Source organism: Manihot esculenta, chromosome 18, assembly GCF_001659605.2.
Source record: "Manihot esculenta cultivar AM560-2 chromosome 18, M.esculenta_v8, whole genome shotgun sequence".
Lineage (NCBI taxonomy): Eukaryota > Viridiplantae > Streptophyta > Magnoliopsida > Malpighiales > Euphorbiaceae > Manihot > Manihot esculenta.
Window position 1 is genome coordinate 12,942,546 of NC_035178.2, and position 18,208 is coordinate 12,960,753.

The 18,208-nt window shown below is 33.4% G+C and overlaps 1 protein-coding gene across 2 annotated transcripts; it reads right to left on the minus strand.

Moving 5' to 3' along the window:
• Positions 1 to 21: 21 nt before the first annotated feature.
• On the minus strand, positions 22 to 10,039 carry LOC110607003. 2 transcript variants are annotated; one of them, XM_021746044.2, is made up of 10 exons: positions 9,671 to 10,039; positions 8,488 to 8,526; positions 7,428 to 7,551; positions 5,779 to 5,840; positions 4,782 to 4,849; positions 4,439 to 4,488; positions 3,029 to 3,098; positions 2,805 to 2,928; positions 1,972 to 2,088; positions 22 to 403 (listed from the first exon to the last, which is right to left on the minus strand). In XM_021746044.2, exons 1-10 carry the CDS (start codon positions 9,977 to 9,979, stop codon positions 305 to 307), a joined length of 1,062 nt encoding a protein of 353 aa, XP_021601736.1. In that variant the 5' UTR covers positions 9,980 to 10,039; the 3' UTR covers positions 22 to 304. The 2 variants fall into 2 exon arrangements, with proteins under 2 accessions (XP_021601736.1, XP_043809405.1); XM_043953470.1 differs by having other exon boundaries at positions 8,488 to 8,626; positions 9,671 to 10,006.
• Positions 10,040 to 18,208: the final 8,169 nt, after the last annotated feature.

Below are 18,208 nucleotides of genomic sequence, written 5' to 3' on the forward strand. Positions count from 1 at the left end.
TGGAATTTCAACACCAACGGTGAAACAAGTTAATCTCACAAAGTTAAAGGGGAAAGAAAAGGCCCCACATGTTGATCAATAAATATCAAAATTGTTGACATCATTTTCGCTATATTTGCTTCAAACTAAGACAGACCAATCCCATCAGTGGAAAACGGTAGCTGCTGGTTTCATCATGGGAAAAAAATGTAAATAATGTTTATTATATCACAGAACACGGCATTAAAATATGTATGCATGCTATAGTATGTGCCTAGAATTGCCTCCAATGGCATTTTCAGGTAGTAGATGTCAGAAGTTGAAACTATATTGCAGCTGCTGAATATGTCGTAAATAAATATGCCAAGATATTCTTGTAGCTGCCAATTCGAGCACCGGTGTTGGGATCAACTAAAAATGGCACCTGCAAGATTAAAATGGAAAAAAAGAACCAACTCATTGCAAGTAAAAAACGAGCAAGTGATCTATTTTTAAAAAAGGAATAACGTATTTTGTTGGTTTATAACCTTTCATTGCCAAGGTTGAAGTTCCTGTGAGCATTGCCCTCCACACACAGGAGCTTGAAAACAAGAGTATTTTTTTAATTCATGCATAATAATAAAAATAATTTTAAATCACGCAGAATTTAAAAATATTTTCGAATTTTGCGTGTCAAAGGAGTGTTCGATTGCGGAACACACTTGTTTGATACTATAGATATTGAATTGCCCCATGGCTTCAATGTTCGAACAACAAAGCCACTTGCCGTGGCTGAAAGTGCCGAACACACCTAGGGCCATAGGGGTGCAGAGATGCTCTGCACCCTATGTGTGCATGACCTGCATGCACAGAGGGAAGGAGACTTAAGTCTCCTTCCTCCATCTTCCCATTCTCCATTTTCTCTTCTCAAATTTTCTCTCCTCGGCATTTTCTTCTCCTGTCCTCGGCATCTTCTTCTCCGATCTCCTCAGCAGTTTCTTCTCTCTCTCCACCTCCATCCCCGGCAGATCTCCTTCATCTCTTTTCAACATCTCCATCATCATCATCAGATTTTTCTTCTACTCAAATTTATTTTTGAATATGAATATTTTTTTTATGTAAAAATAAAAATAAAAATTATAATTTTGTATATGATTGTAAATTTAATTATGATATGTATCGAGAATTTAAGTATAATAATTTTTATTCTAAAATTTAATGAGTAATAAAAATTTATTAACTAATTTTTAAATTTGTAAAAAATTAATAAATTAATATTTGTATATAAGATATTAAAAAGTAAAGTTTTTTAAAAATTAAAATCGCCCATAAATTGTACAATTAAATAAAAAAAATTTTTAATTTATTTTTAATATAAACTTATCTCTAAAAAATAATTAAAAATATTTATTTATTTAAAAAAATAATATTTTAATTCTTGAAATATTTCAACCATCTTATAATTTTTTTTAATTATTTAATAATTTTAATTATTTTATTTTATATATTATAATAATATATAAAACTATGAGTATTAATATTATTTTATGTTTAGGTTTTTTTAATTTTTTTAATATTTAATAAAATTTAATATTTTTATAATAAATAAAATTTAAAAATTAATAAAATTTATATTTTTAAATTTAATATAAAAAATAATGAAGAGCCACAAATCTGCATGCATGCAGAGCCATGGACCTCCATGCCGAACACTCTTCTTTTGCAGGTCCACATGGAGAGCCACGCGTTTTCTTTTAATGTACCCGTGAGGCGTGTTCGGCATGTGAACCCCTATAGTTCGACATCATGATGTCGAATTAGCGTGTTCAACAGTCGTTGACACACAGAATTCAAACATATTTTTGAATTTTACGTGAATTTATAATTATTTTTTTATTATGCATTAATTTAAAAAATTTCTGAAAACAAGGCATGAAAAGATACCCATGTGGTGCTTTTTTTCTTTCGGGTGGCAACTTATGATCATATAAATGTCATCTCAATGAAGCTGACCTCTTGGGATCCAGATAACTCAAGCAACAAATTTGTCCGGTGAGATCCTGCTCCGACATTTTGAAGGATATATGGGAGCTCCAATTCACAAAGTGCCTCTCGCACAATTCTGGCATACTATTACGAGGGAGAAAACACATTATGTCCACAGAAAATTACGAAGGTAGACGAAGAAAAAAATATACACATTACTCTATGTAGCAAGAAAATTTTCTTTCTTTCAAATAACATGACTTAATCTTCTTTGTGTATCTAATACTTAAAACATTTTGGCCATGCTACAGCTTAAAAATTTCATTTATAAAAACAACTTTGCAATTGCAAACTATGCAAATGTCAAGTTATTATAGATCTTTCAGTTTAGTCTGCACCGTAAAGAAAAAATTAAAATTAAGGACAGAGAAAAGCCAGCACACTTTCTACCCTCAGAGGAATACTCACAAAGATATAGTGGTTCTGCAATAATTTCTTTCTCGTTTTCATATGTGGAAAGCATTTTGTTTTAACCTCAAATAATTGTTTCTTTAGACAGAATATGAAATGAGTCTTACTATCCATAAAAGGATTTGAAGTTGTTACTTATAGCAGACAAAATGCAAGTAATCTTTTGTCAGGTTTTAGACCGTCTCATTTTTGTTATAAAAAAACAAAATCCAAAGAAGGAATTTTTGGTAAATCAGAAAATTTTCTGAAAATATGGACCCAAAAGTCCCAAGCTTTTTTTTTCTCTCTCTCTTGAACTCAGTAGCGAGTAGAAGAGAAACTAGTTTTTTAGTAAATTATGTTTAATTCTATTACACAGATCTGCAATATAAAAGAAAGCAATTTCATGCCTGATTGTTCTCAAACGAGAAAAGTTCCAACTTCTCCGATGGTGGATCTGGTCTGGCCCTTTCCCACTTGGTCATTCCTCTTCCTGCTCGAAGAATTGTTGGCACCCATCCTGTGAACAATGTGCTGGACAGAGAGTAAGGGAGAATGAAGGAGAGATCGATATTAGTCAAAAGAAATAGAAAACAGAGTTTTGTCCAATTAGATTAATGTAAAGGTTTAACACCTCTCCAAAAGCCCCATTGAGGGGCTTCTCCCTTTACCATATTGCTGAAATAGATACTTCACAATGTCACCTATCAAAAAGAGTAGGAAAAGGGGGGGTGTTATAGAGATAGGCCCTCAAAAAAAGTGATGATGTAAAGATGATGACTACATACTTTACAAAAAGAATCAACCTTCTCAATGAGACCATGACTGCTTGACCACTTATGAGTAAATTTGAACAAAATGCAAATTCATGGATTAACAGGACTTTTATATTGAATACACATAAAACCAAATTAACAGATCTTAAATAGGGTTAGTGAGAAATTTCTGAAATAATTTCTCAGCAGTCATAATCAAGAAAGCTCGCATGGTTGATCGACGATTAGAAAAAACAGAGATCAAGAAAGACATTGCTTAAAATAGTAATAATCATAATATTTTTCCTTCCAATTTCAAGTTGATAATTAAAAATCATTAATAAGGCTAGAAAATCATCTTAAGGAATTTGGGTTTTGGTTCAATTTTTGGAATTGGATTATGTAATAAACAAATTAATTATTTACAAAAATAAAGTTAAGAGTAAATATGAGGATTAGGAATCTGGGGCAATTGAATTGGAGAGTTGGTGAGAGTAAAAATGGTGATTTAAAAGGAAAAATCCATGAAGGAAAAGAAAGCGAAGATGCATCCAAGGAAAATCTCAAGGGCAATAGTGATAAGCAATTCTCAATTTGTGTAGTGACTCTGAAATCAGTTTGGTTGGTGGTGGTGGTCGCAGTGGAGATGGAGAAAATATTTGGTGGTTTTGAACAGCGTTAATGGTTAATGATAGATTAAAAATGACGTCATTGCAAGTTTGTCCGCGTGGCCAAAGATTGGGTAAGAAAATTGACTTTTTAACCCTTTTTCTGTTTTACATATATCTATTAAAATACTTTAGGAGGTTATTTATCCCCTAAATTATTTAGGGGTTTAATTGGATATGGACCTATAGTTTAGGGGCTAAATAGTACCTTATGCCTATTTTTTATGAGTTTTGATCAATTGTAATAGAAAGGCAATATAGCCAGCTATCCTAAATTAAAAAAAAACGGTTACCTATGTCACAACTCATAAGAGAATAACGAGTACTGCTAAGTATACTAACTCACTACCGCAACACTATGTTGCATTTACTACAGTTCTCCCATAACAGCGTTCTACACTTCATTAAGCTTGTCAATTAATTGATTGGCATTGAAGCAAAAGGTATGAAAGTTGGAGTAGCAGATGCACATTATTCAAGTACACAATGACCATTGTAATTCATTTTGCAAAGAAAATCTAACATCCGCATATCCAGCAGTGATTCTAACACTAACAGGAAATTGTAAAGAAAAATAAACATATGAACAAAATAGGGTCTAAAGACTTGTACATCACTCACCACTTTCATACATTGAAATACCGGTGTTTGGGTCAACTAGAAATGGAAACCTGCATGGCAACTTTGTAACTAACAAAATTTACAGAAAAGAGAAGCAATGAAATAGAGCAAGGTACAATAGTGGATGCTTGAATGAACCCAAGTTACCAGGAAATAAAGAAACAATCACAACCAAAGGTATCTGTGCACTATCTTGCATGCAATATTTTATGGCATATTATTTACTTTTTATGCTCCACAAGATGAAGCTATAAGCATGATAAAGGATCGAATATCTTGGATCTTCAATCTGACACAAAATTGCATGATATCTTATCACAATCACACTGAAGGAATTACATACTGCTCTTTGCCACCAAAATTTCTGACCATTTCCCTATGTCTTACAGAGCCCTTTGGACAAGGATACACCTGCACAAATGTTGAAAGGACAACATGAGGAAAACAAAGCAGCAACATAAAATTCAGTTTTTAAAACAGGCATGACAACCTGAGTCCTCTAACCCACAATTTGCATGCTACATGCTCTATGTTCCAAATACTGAAAAGAAAATATATCTATATAATGAACTGTGCTGCCAGAGAAGTATCTCAGCAGAGAAAATTAGACGAAACCCTTTCAACATTACATTATACAGTGGCATAGGAACTTTCTTCCACACATCCATCAAAATAAAGATTTTTTTTATCTTAATATAGCTAGTATTCTCTGTAACAAATATTCCTATTATAATTATACAAGCCAAAATTATCTAAGAATATACAAGTACTTGTACAACTAAGAAGATGCTCAGTAAGGCATATGCGCTTTTCTCTCAGAAGAGAGACAAAAGTGTGACCTGAAAATTAATTGGAAAACAAGACAACAATTAACAGTTTCCAAAACCTAGTTAAGGATAATGAACCAAGAATGACTTCAACAAATAAAGGTGAAAGCTGTAGCAATTGCTCATTGTTTGTGATATTGGAGACCAACCTGGCTGATAAATTAATTAAGAGGTTTCACACAAGAGTTTGCATTCCATTTAAAGTTACAAACCTGTGCTGGTTTTGAATTCCTAACCCAAGCAGACTGATGCCAGGTAATAATTATGTTTTGGTGTCATTCAATTTTTCCTCTAGCTTCAACTTGGAGATGAAAAGGTATTAAATTTGTTCTTTTTAGTAGTGTTAAGAAACTGCAGCTGAGAACCCTTCTTAATCAAGGGAGGAAATGTTATATGAGCCAAAAGAAAGCACAGGAATCGGGGATAAATAGACAGCTCAATTAACTCTGCCCAAAAATGGTATAAACCTGAGGTGAACAAAGATTTTATTCTTTCTATAAACTGTTTGCTTACCTCAGCTGAAAGATCTAGCTCAGTCAGTGCCTCTCGGACCCTCCTGCAAAAGGGGCATGTTTCTGTTGGAAAAGAATATTACGAAAGCTTTAACTTGAAAATTCCCATCCTAAAAGAACAAAAATGCTTATACAAGATAATGAAATAACACCATTGACAACTATACGAATAGTATAAATTTTAGTCGGAAGCATATTAATCCAGAGGGGGAACAATCTAGCAAATAACTAGGTAGACATGATCCATCTCATCTAAATGGCAAGCTGAGACGGTGATCACAATATGAGTTGGATAAGCTAAAATCACATAACAATGCTATGAAGTGTGTCAGTACTGAAATTGAGTCCAGAGAAAAGGATTCAATCATTGAAAAGTAAGAAAAAGAGATGATAGAAGAAGAGTACAAGAGAGAATCATAGAAAATTAGAGATTAGACAGAAGCAGAGAGTTCTCTATTGTCAATTCAATGAATAATTCTCTGTTACATTTGTCTTTTATAACAAACTTTTGAATTCCAGCTAGCGTGCATAGAAAACATAAAAGTATAAGTTATAACTAATACAATTATGTATTTATCTGTCCCTTCTCTTCTTCTGTACTTAACAAAGTGGTACAAGAAGCATCTCCTACTTTGCTCCAGCAATATTTTACATTCCATCTAAATAAAGGGCTTAATGTTCAATTTCACCTCTATACTTTTGGGTGGATGTTCTGTCTAGCCTATTTCAACTTTTTGTCCAAAATAAGCTAGAAGTTTCAATTTAAGCTCAATTAGCTCAAAAATTAAGAAAATCAAGAAATGAGCTTCTTGATTTTGGGCTAAATCAAGAAATCAAGAAATTTAGCCCATAGATTTGATTTTTGATTAAATTGAGCTTAAATTGAAACTTCTGGGCTAATTTAAACGAAAAGTTGAAAAAGGATTAAATTGAACATCTCTACTAAGTACAGAGGTGCAATTGAACATTTAGTCCTAAATAAAACTTTAAACTTTTGGATTCCATACTTTACCACCTCCAATTAATAGGTTTAAAGTAAATTGATGGTCAAATGAGCATAACATTACTAAATGAAACAGAATGTTCATAAAAATAAATCTTCCTTTTGATTCTGAAACTTCAGATTTAGACTCTACATAAGCAGGGCTCATTGCAGCATTTTCATAAAACAAATGGCCTGCATGTGGTTTTTCATTTGATTAAACTCCCCTTATGTTAAACCATGTTGTGTATCAGGAGATTCAACACTGCATCCATACGGTTTAACAACATCATTACATAATGATGATAATGCTGATTTTTTTTCAGTTCATTGATCACATTTAAGGTTGCATTTTATAGGCTTGAGGGAGGAACCAGTTGTTTTATAGGTTATTTCCCAGCCATCCCGAACATGAATTTCCTTTTTCCATTTTTGTTTTTTAACCAGTGAATTCCATCTAGTACACAAATGTGCAAGAATTTGTCTAAAATGCTGTGACACAAATACTTCTACTGAACATTGATATTTAAAAATATGGTTGAGCTTGAGCCCCGCAATCTAATGATCATGAAATAAAGAAGAAAAATAAAGCCCTTTCTGAATGTGATGAAGAGTATGGAGAGATTATATCAATGGAATGTTGAATATACAGTTGGAAGGAAGTTTACCAAATTCAAAGAGCTGTAAATGCTTAAAAGAATCTGAAGTTGTCTCTGATTTGTCAAAACTCTCCAATAGTGATCTTGATCCCCATGGAAGTCGTGCAAAGGTAGACAATGAAGATGTTGCTGCCTACTATTACATTTGGCATCTGGGTTAGCTAGAAGATAAATTATGAATAAATTCAAGCCTTTCTAAAAGCAGCAAGAATATATTTGCAAGATTGGGAACAAGCATATGTCATTTTGCTAAGATATAAAGATTTAGAAGATTTTATTTTATCAATAGTTTGAACCAATTCATAAATTTTAGTTTCTATTACATCTTTCAATCACTATATTTTTCATTCATCTTCATTTCACACACTTCTAGAAAGAAGATTAGCCAAAAAATCAATAAGACCCTAAACTATAGCAAGTCTGCCGTCAAGGCCTTTCTATTGCATTGAATTTTAACTGCAAACCTCTAGTTGAAATCCCAAGGGTGTTGAAAAGGAGAGCATTTGCTGGCACTTGGTAGGAATAACATTTCAGGGCCTCGAAGGGGAATCCTAAATTATTTGAGCAAATAGGGGAAAAGATGAAGGAAATAAGAAGAGTTCAAGGTTGATGAAGACTACTATCAGTGGCAGGAAAGTAAAGAAATTTGAAATCAACAAACTGAGATGTTTGTTGATTATGATAAAAATGCAGAGCTCTAAGGATTTAAAAGTTAATTGAGCTGGGAGAGGAGTTGCAATATCATAGAAAATCAGAGAGATGCTCAATTTCAGGTAATGCAAGGAGGATGGACTACATATGTAAAAGGCAATCATTAAACATGGAGTTAATGATTCATTTATAGATCTCTCCTTTGAAGTATTTGATATTAGAACTTTTCGTTTGAGGTTGTTCCCCTGCAAAGCGTACTACTACTGATTGGCTTTAACTATTATGGAATCAGAAGGTAGTAGACTTGGAACTAAAAGTAACGAGAGCACCAAAAAAAGGAAAACTCTTGTTGTATGAACTGCCTACATGGTAACAATTAAATATTAAATGGAGAAAAGGTTGCCCACAAAGGAATTACCTCCAAAACATAATTCCGTTCTTGAGAAGGATCTCCTCCCTGCGAAATGATAATCACACACTGGTAAGATGAAGCATAAGACCACCACAAAAAACAAAATTGTGAAAACAAATGGCATTTGCAGCAAATGCAACATGTCCTCCAAATAAGAGTATAAAAGGATATAAGATCAAACTAAATCGAAAATATATATGATATATAGAATGAAATCCTTCATCTGGAGAGGAGTAAAACAAGCAAGGCAGTCCTTTTATTACATATTGGTTTAAGTGATGATGCTAAATAAAAATAAGTCAAACAAAGATATTATATCTAGTACTCCAGAAGACATGGTGCTGCAAATTTTTTCTCTCTTTTTTTTAATGTTTAGTTTTTTAAGTATGCATTGGCCCATCATTCATTTATATATTTTGAAACAAACAGGAACTTAGAGTCATCTTTCCATCAACCAGTCCTTTTCCTGGTGTAAGCAAGAGTTGTTACACCTAAAATGCAAAGCACCAGAGAGAAGGCATTTTTGCCCTTAGAACAAAGCACATTGACTGAAACTAGGTTAGGCACAAGTTACACCCGCTTTTCATAAAACATAATATGTAAAAGAAAGGGGCTACTCTTTTCTTACTCTTAATTTTATCTTCTTCAACTAGTATTATTGTCCACTTATTGAAAAAAAAAATTGGGGCACATATTCAGCTTACCTATTTCTTTCTCATGGTAAAGCAAGCAAGATATATCCTGTGCACTTAACAAAAAATGGTGAAATTGCACTCCTCTTATTTTCAGAAGACAAATTTCATAAAGACTAAGATAGTAACTAAAATGTCAAAAGGGTACTAAAACATTACAGAGTTACCCCACAAATGTGCATGCTTTTGCTGCATCATCCCTAAGTTGAAATTTCCAAATAAAAACTGTACCTTTCACTGTGGATTATCAGATTACGAATAAAAAACAAACGATAGTTTCTTAAGGCGCTACTCTACAGAAGATTGATCATGAAAGTTCCATTTAAAGATGAACATGAACCAGCAGAGTGGAAACACAATTCAAATTCAACGACCAACATTGCATATTCCTAGTTTAAATCCATTGTAACATACAAAACAGAGTTTCAACACAAGCTGCTACACATTTCACATTAGAAACAAAAAAGTACTATCTTAGGAAGGAGATGGACACTTACAGAGAATAGCTTGAGCAACGGACAAAGAACAGACAAGAAACTAGTTGCAGTTGACGATGAACTACTACCATCAGTGGAAGGTGCAAGAGTTTCCCGGGGAAGTTGTTGCTTAGAATTTGTATCAGATTTCGCGAGAAATCTAATTCTGAGAGAAACCCAGTTTCCATTTCTACATGATTTCTGCGAGAATGGTGAGCATTTGATTGTAGAAACTGGAAATGAAGTGGACGGGAATGGGAAATTGTTGTCTGGAGTTGAATTGGATGGATGGAAGGAGAATGAAGCACCCTTCAAAGCTAACAACGACATGCTGAGCGCCAGAGTGTGATTAATCTTTGGATCGCTTGAATTCGTGAATTTAATTAGAAAATATAGCGCCCACGTTTGTCGTATGTTTGCTTGATATTGCTGATGCGACAGCGGAGAAAAATATCTTCTTAAATTTACAATTATTTTTTTTCGTAATTTAGTTATTAAATATAAAATAATAATTTTTAAATTTATTTTTTCAATAATATATATAAAACGACTTTATTTAAAAAAATTATTATTAAATTTCTCAATTTTTAAAAAATTTACCAATTTATTTTTATCTCAAAATTATCTAATTAAAATATTAATATATTTTATAAAAATTAAACTCTTATTTTAAAAAAAATTGTTAATTAATTTATTTTAATTTTAATAAAAAAATTACATAATATAAATATTTAAAATTATATAAATTAATTATAACATATATAATTAGATTATATAAATTTAATAGTATAAATAATTTAAAATAACTAATTTTTTTAAGAAAAATAAAAGTGTTAAATTTTATAAAATATATGGCTGTTTTAATTTAATGATTTTAAAATATAGATGAATTAACTAATTTCATAAAAATTTAAAAATATAATAATAATTTATTCTTTCACTAAAATTTTTTATATAAAAAAATAAAAATTTAAAATTCAAACGCATGATATAAATTTTTAATTATTAAATTAAATCAGGCTAAACAATAAAAAATTTAAAATTTATTGATAATTTATATTAAAATTAAATCCAAATCTGCAATTTTAAACGTTGATCACATAGCATTATATTAATTAGTTGTTTGTTTTTTGTGATGATAGTTTCTTATAGTGATGGAGCTAGACCTTTGTACATAGGTACGGGAAAGTAATTTATTCTTAATTATATAGTGTATATATGTGTATTAAATTAAAAATATATAATTATCAGTTAATTAGAAATTTAAAATATATAAAAATAATAGTGAAAATTAATTTAAATCCTTTTTCCTAATGATTATTTTATTAATAAATTAAAATTTTTTTAATACACAAAATGGATAATCCTTAAACCGTTGTAATTCGACAAGAATAAAAAATACCTGCAAATTGATGTATATGAATTTTGCAACAGCTTTAAGCAGATTTGAAAATTGTCTCAACTCACCAAAGATTGACGTCACCACTAAATTAGATAGTCTATTCGCAACAAATTTACTTGTCTATAAACATGACTAAACCTCACCTGCCAATTGATGCATAAAGCTGACAATATTAATACAAAACATTTGTATGGCACAGATTCTTACTTATGTTGACTTTCATTAGATCAAGGCCAGCTTTAAAATCCATTTTTACCATTAACCGTTTAATCTCTATATTTTGTGCTACTCGGAAGCCAAATAAAATAGCACGTAGCTATACATCCATTGAAGAACAAACACCTATATGAGTGTAATAATCCTTCAACCATACTTTATACTATTTGGCAAGACCTTGTTGCACCTCCCCTTCTTGAGTTCTCTTTAGCCGCCCTATCTATGTTTAGTTTAACCCAATCATACAAGGGAAGTTGCTAATCAATGTTTACCAATATTTAGTACGGTTTGGAGCCCTATTGCTCTGTGAACACCAAACTCGAAAATTATGTACTAATTGCAACTTAAAACAACCAATTTATTGGCTTAATAAGCAGTGAATGCCATGAAACACATATTCATTCCTCTATTTCTATATCCACCACAAAGCTAAAAATAAGACCTGCCACAAAAATGAATCAGAACATAACTTACATTCAAAATCCTATAATCAAGAGAACCAAGCAATAATGTCCATAAATAAGAAAACACGAAGAGAGTCAGCCTCCAAACGCAAAACCAAAATTATTGAGCCCTCTAACAATCCCGAAAAATGTGAAAAATGTTTTCTACTACTACCCCATAGAAGGTATAACTCTAATCTTATAAAAAAGGGGTAAATATCATCCATTGTCCCTGAATTTAGGGTGTTATAATATATTATCCTTGTAACAAACTAGTTTGTAGGAAATAGTTGTTTTTTTCTCTATGGAACAAAGGTATTTATATACATATTATAAGGTCTTGTTAAGATAACAAATCATTCTTCTAAAAATTCTCCATCTATTAATTAGTATCAATTAGGCCTATGATTTTGCAATCTATTCTAATCGTGTACAGATTATGTTCACATTATAATGCTCCCTCTCAAGCTGGAGCATTGATGTTTATGATGTCCAACTTGTTATAAAAATATTTTATTCTAAGCCTATTTAATGCCTTAGTGAATATATTACCCAGTTGCTCTTCTGTCTTCACATAACTGATAGAAATTAGATTTTCTTGAAACTTCTTATGGATAAAATGGTAATCAACTTTAATATTATTAGTTCGTTCATAGTATACTAGATTGGAGGCAATATGAAAAGCAGTCTGATTATCACACTAAAGTTTTGCGGGTGATATAATATCTACACTTACTTCTTTCAACATATGATTTATCCATAAAATTTCACAAGTGGATTGAGTCATGATCCTATATTTTGATTTGGCACTGGATCTGGACACTATATTCTGCTTTTTACTTTTCCAATACACTCAATTTCCTCCAATAAATACACACTAGCCTGTAGTGAATTTTCTATCACTTTTGGATCTCGCCCAATCAACATCTAAAAAGCACTCAACTGAAGTATACTCATGATTACTGTAGAGTGTACTGAATCCAGAGGTCACTTTTAAATAACAAAAAATTTATTCTAGAGTAGTCCAATGTATCACTGTAGGTGCAAACATGAACTGGCTTACAACATTTACTATAAAAGCAATATTTAGCTGAGTTATCACCGTAAGGTAGTTCAACTTTCTAACCAATCTCTTTTATCTATCTGGATCATTATAAGGGTCTCCATCATCCTTCATAAAACGTATATTATGAATTATTGGTGTGCTATAGGGTGTAGCTCCCGACTTCCCCGTTTATGCAAGTAAGTCAAGGATATACTTTCTTTGAGATAAAAAATTCCCTTTTTACACCTCAAAACTTCTATTCCCAAGAAATACTTAAGCTGACCCAAGTCTTTAGTATAAAAACTCACATGCAAGAAGGATTTGAGAGAAGAGATCCTTGCATAATCATTTTTTGTAATGATAATATCATCAACATACACAACAAGGAGGATAATATCAACATTTGAATGTCTATAGAAGACTGAATGGTCACACTTGCTATTTTTTAACCCAAATTCTTGAACAACACCACAGAACTTGTCACACCAAGCACAGGGGCTCTGGTGCAAATCATATAAATATTTCTTCAAATGACAGACTTTCATACTCCTCCTAAGCAACAAACTCAGGTAGTTGTTCCATATACACTTCTTCTTAGAGGTCACCATATAGAAAGATATTGTTGATATCTAACTAGTGTAGAGGTCAATGCTAAGAAGCAGCTAAGAAAATAAACAAGTGAACTGAGGTCATTTTGGCCATAGGAGAAAAAGTGTTACAATAATACTCAGGTTTATGCATATCCTTTAGTAATAAGACGTGCCTTAAGTCTTGCCACAAAACCATCTGGATAGACTTTAATGGCAAAAACTCATTTACAATCCACAAACTTCTTGCCTTGGGATAAATCAACTAGTTTTCAAGTATGATTATCATCTAGAGTCTTGATCTCCTTTAGCATTGCATCACACTATCCAGAATGAGATAGGGCCTCTTTAACTGTCTTAAGTAAGGAAATGGAATCTAGAGAGACAATTAAGTAGCTAGAAGATGGAGAAAGGTGTAGATAGACTTACACTGTCGTTTACCTTTATGAAATCTAATGAAGAGATCAAGGTCACTCGCAGGTGGATCCAATGACGAAGAAGATTATGGTGCAAGACATGTATCATCGGTTACTTGTCTTCTAGAATAAACTTGAACCATTGGTGGTTTAGCGGATAGTTGAATACTAGGAGGAATACTTTCAATAGATTGTATCGGAGAAGACACTAGTGGAGATCTCACTATCTGATGTGACCCTATAGATGAGCTACTCATCTTCCTCTCCTCCATTGGTAAAGGTCTGTGCAGTAGAAAAAAAAAGAAATTTTTTTGAAAAAGATTATATCAGTTGAGACCAAATACATGTGGAGTTTTAAAGAATAACACCAATGCTCCTTCTGAAGATGAGAATATCCCAAGAAGATACACTTTAAGGCTTTAGAGTCAAGTGTAGGATCGAGCGCTTACCACCATGCCAAAAGCTTAAGGGATCTGAGTAGGATGAGTAGGATGCTAGCCCACTTGGCCAACAATCCCCTCCCCAACACCTGCTAGGATTTGAACCCATGACCTTGGCTTTGATACCAATTGTAGGATCGAGCGCTTACCACCATGCCAAAAGCTTAAGCTGTTAGCAGAGGTAGAACTCCAATTCCCTATAGCGTAGCAAGTCCAAGCGCCATGGTTCGAAGGGATTTGAGTAAGATACCGGCCCACTTGGGCAACATTAAGTTTAGTCACATGAGGTATGACATCTTGAACATAGCAAGTACGGCCAAAAATTCGTGATTTCAAAGGAATGAGTATCACCATTAAGTACCATAGATGACATGCAATTAATGAAAAAATATGCGATAGAGATAATGTCAGCCTAGAATTGTGTCCATTCTTCCTTTTAGCCACCCCATTTTGACTAGGAGTATCAACACATGACGATTATTGAAGAATACCATGTTGGATAAAAGTCTGAAATGATCCTGACATGTATTCTTTGGCATTATCACTCCATGCACAAAAATATTAAATTGATTCTTAATTACAGCACAAAAGGTAGAAAAGTGAGCAAGCATCTCATATCAATTCTTCATAAAGTAAATCTAGGTCATCCGAGAAAAATCATTCACAAAAGTAACAAAATACCTTAATCCAATTGTAGACCCAATAGGATAGGGTCCTCAAATGTTTAAATGAACTAGTTTAAAAGCATATTTAGGTTGTTTATTAATTTTGGGACTAAGTGAGATATGATGGTATTTTGCAAAATGATAAGATTCACATTCCAGTGAAAGTACATCATGAAACTGGGGGATAACTTTTTCAAAAGTGGTAGAGAACGATGTCCTAATTGACAATGTGCTTCAAATGGAGAGATTACATTAGAATAAGTAACTAAATGAGGCACTCATGCATCCAAAATATAGAGACCATCAGATACATGTTCTTTACTGATAATCTTCTTCATCATAAGATCATAGAAAAGATAATGATCAGGGAAGAAATAGATATAACAGTTTAGGTATTTGATAAGTTTACTGACACAGATTAAATTAAAGGTAAGATTGGGCAAACTTAACACAGATCATAAAATGATGGAAGGAGTAAGCTTAATAGTCCTAAGACTCTCAACATTATATTGCAACTCATCAACTATGGTTATACAAGAAAGTACCTTATATGATTGAAAACTAGAGAATGTGTGGTAATTACCTGTCGTATGATCTGTGACACTAGAATCAATAATCCATTTATTTGAGGATGAAACAAGACATATTTCACCTGTCTCAATAATAGTTGTAACAACCCGAAAATTGGACCGCTACCGACGCTAGGATTCAGATCGACTTAAGGTCGCCGGAACCCGTAGCAAGCCTACTATACATCCTGTGTATCTGATAAAATCCCATACATGATCACACATTTACAAAACAACTTAAACATTTCATGAAACCAAGCTTAACATGTGCATATATCATAAACTGAAAACATAAAACTCATACTAGAGCCCTCATCATATGCTCCAGTATGGTTAACATACATGTCTCAACTTAGTTCAACATAACATATACATAAAATTTTTACATAAAGATCATGTAAACCGGGATTACAAAACTATCATTAGGGCAAAGCACAATTCTAATCCATAAGATATTACATGTCCACTACTAATCTATTACATTAAAATTGTACCAAAAGCTATGCTGACTCTCCCAAGCTATCTGCGCTCCTGCAAACCTGGAGTTAGAGAAAAGGGATAAGCCACAAGAGTCTAGTGAGCAGAACATAAAAACAGTTTAATAAACATATGCTCATATGGAATGCGTCACAGCACAAACAATTCACAACAAGATGGACTTGTCACCAGTAACCCTCTACATAATCCAATATGCCCGGCCCTCGACGAAGCTCCTCAGAACTTTCACTTAAACATAACATAACATATCCATAAATGCCATGGGCGTAGATTGGGCAGCCCTAGTCTTTCTCTTACATAGTGCCAGGGCGCATAGAATGGGCAGCCCTAGTCTTCCGTATCCGTCATAACATAACTTGCTCGAGGGCTAGTGGGTCATCCAATATCCATCCACAACAACAGTAAATTATGCAATGCATCATATTCGTGAGTTCTAATACAAACAACCTATTACATAACATGGCATTCGTGATGCATGAACATGCTCAAAAGTTTGATTACTTTAAAACAAGAGATCAGTTCAGTTCTACTCACTTCTGGCTGACGCTTGCCTAACACTGGTGCAGTTATCTCACTGCAGGCCTCTACGGTCTCCTTGGTCCGATCCTACACAGATGAACTCAAATGAGGGATCAAACATAACTCTAACAAGACTCTAAACAACTCCCCAAAAACTCCCTAAAACATAACAAAACATGCATAGGAAACAATAAAGGAAGGTGGGCAGGGGACTTTCGGCGGCCAAAGGTCCTCCACAGATCCGAAAGTCAAGCACTTTCGGGGGCAAGTCCCGCGGCCGAAACTCCATCACAGATCCGAAAGTCACTAACCTTCGGGGGCAGGTTCGGCGGCCTTACCCCTTCACATATCCGAAAGTCCATCTTTTCGGGTGCAGGTTAGGCGGCCAAAGGCTGCCTCCACAAGCAGGTTCGGCGGCCGAACCTGGGTTCTTCAAAACGGTAAAACCCGATTCTGCCTTATGCACTCAGCCACCAAAACTCTCCAAATCTCACATCCAACCCCTCAAAACATGCATATACACTCAAATATGCATAAAGGGCTAAAAACTAGCCTAAGCCCCCACAAACAACTATAAAACATCACAAGAGCAAGCATTCATCATCAAGACTAACCCCAAACCCTAAAACCTTAGATCTAACCATTTCATGCATTTTTAACCCTTTATCCCTTCTTAAAACTTGATTAAAACATAGGAAACGGCAAGGATTTACACTTACCTCTTGAAGATCTAAGGTAGATGCGACCCAAACTTAGAGTTGAGGATAAACGGTCTCCTGAGGTCTCCAAACTTTAAAATCTTGGATTCAAGATTAAAACTTCAAAAACAAGAGAAAACTCATTAATATTTTGAAGGATTTGAAAGAAAAACAACAAAATCAACAATGGGAGGGCAAGAACTCACCTTTGCCCGAAAATGGAAAGAGAAATTTTTCCATTTTCGGACTGAAGGCCTTTTATAGATGGCTGGCCAGACCACCTTCGGGGGGCCGAAAGAAGAGCTCCCGCGGCAGCACCATGTTCGGCTGCCGAACATAAGGCTCGGCGGCCGAACTTGATTTTTCCCCTCCAAAGCATTTTTCTTCCTTTTAAAAAAATACTTTAACAGAAAAACCAACAGTAAAATCATAAAATTCATTTTGTGAAAAACTTATTTTATCCTTCTAAGAGGTTCCGGCATTCGAGATTCTGGCATTCGAGATTCCGGATTTCAACGAGAATTCCGTCGGAAGGCTGAAATTCTGACGCCGTAGTCTAGCCGGGTATTACAATAGTATTGACTGAAGTGGACCTTTTGAGTAGGTCCTGATATTGAATACCAATATTTCTACCTCGATTATTATTTTTCATCCTCCTGTAGTAATCATAATCTTACTATCGATAACTATTTTTAAATTTCTAAAATATCAAAAATCATAATAAACGAGACCCAATCCAGCAAAGTCACAAATCACAGAATATAGCACTACAAAACACCACTAGGAAAGAGGTGAAAAAAAAAAACAAAACAGCACATACGACTAGAATCACAAGGCAAAGATAATAAAAAAAAAAAACCAGGCGCAGTTTTCAGACATTTTGAACAGTATCGATGAACAGTGCATATGAACAATACCTATGAATAGTATTGATAAACAGTATCCGTGAACAATACCGATAAAATAAACCTCAAAAAACTGAAGGCTTTGATACAATGTAACAAACTAGATTTATAGAAAATAGTTGTTTTCTCTATTGAACATTGGTGTTTATATAATAA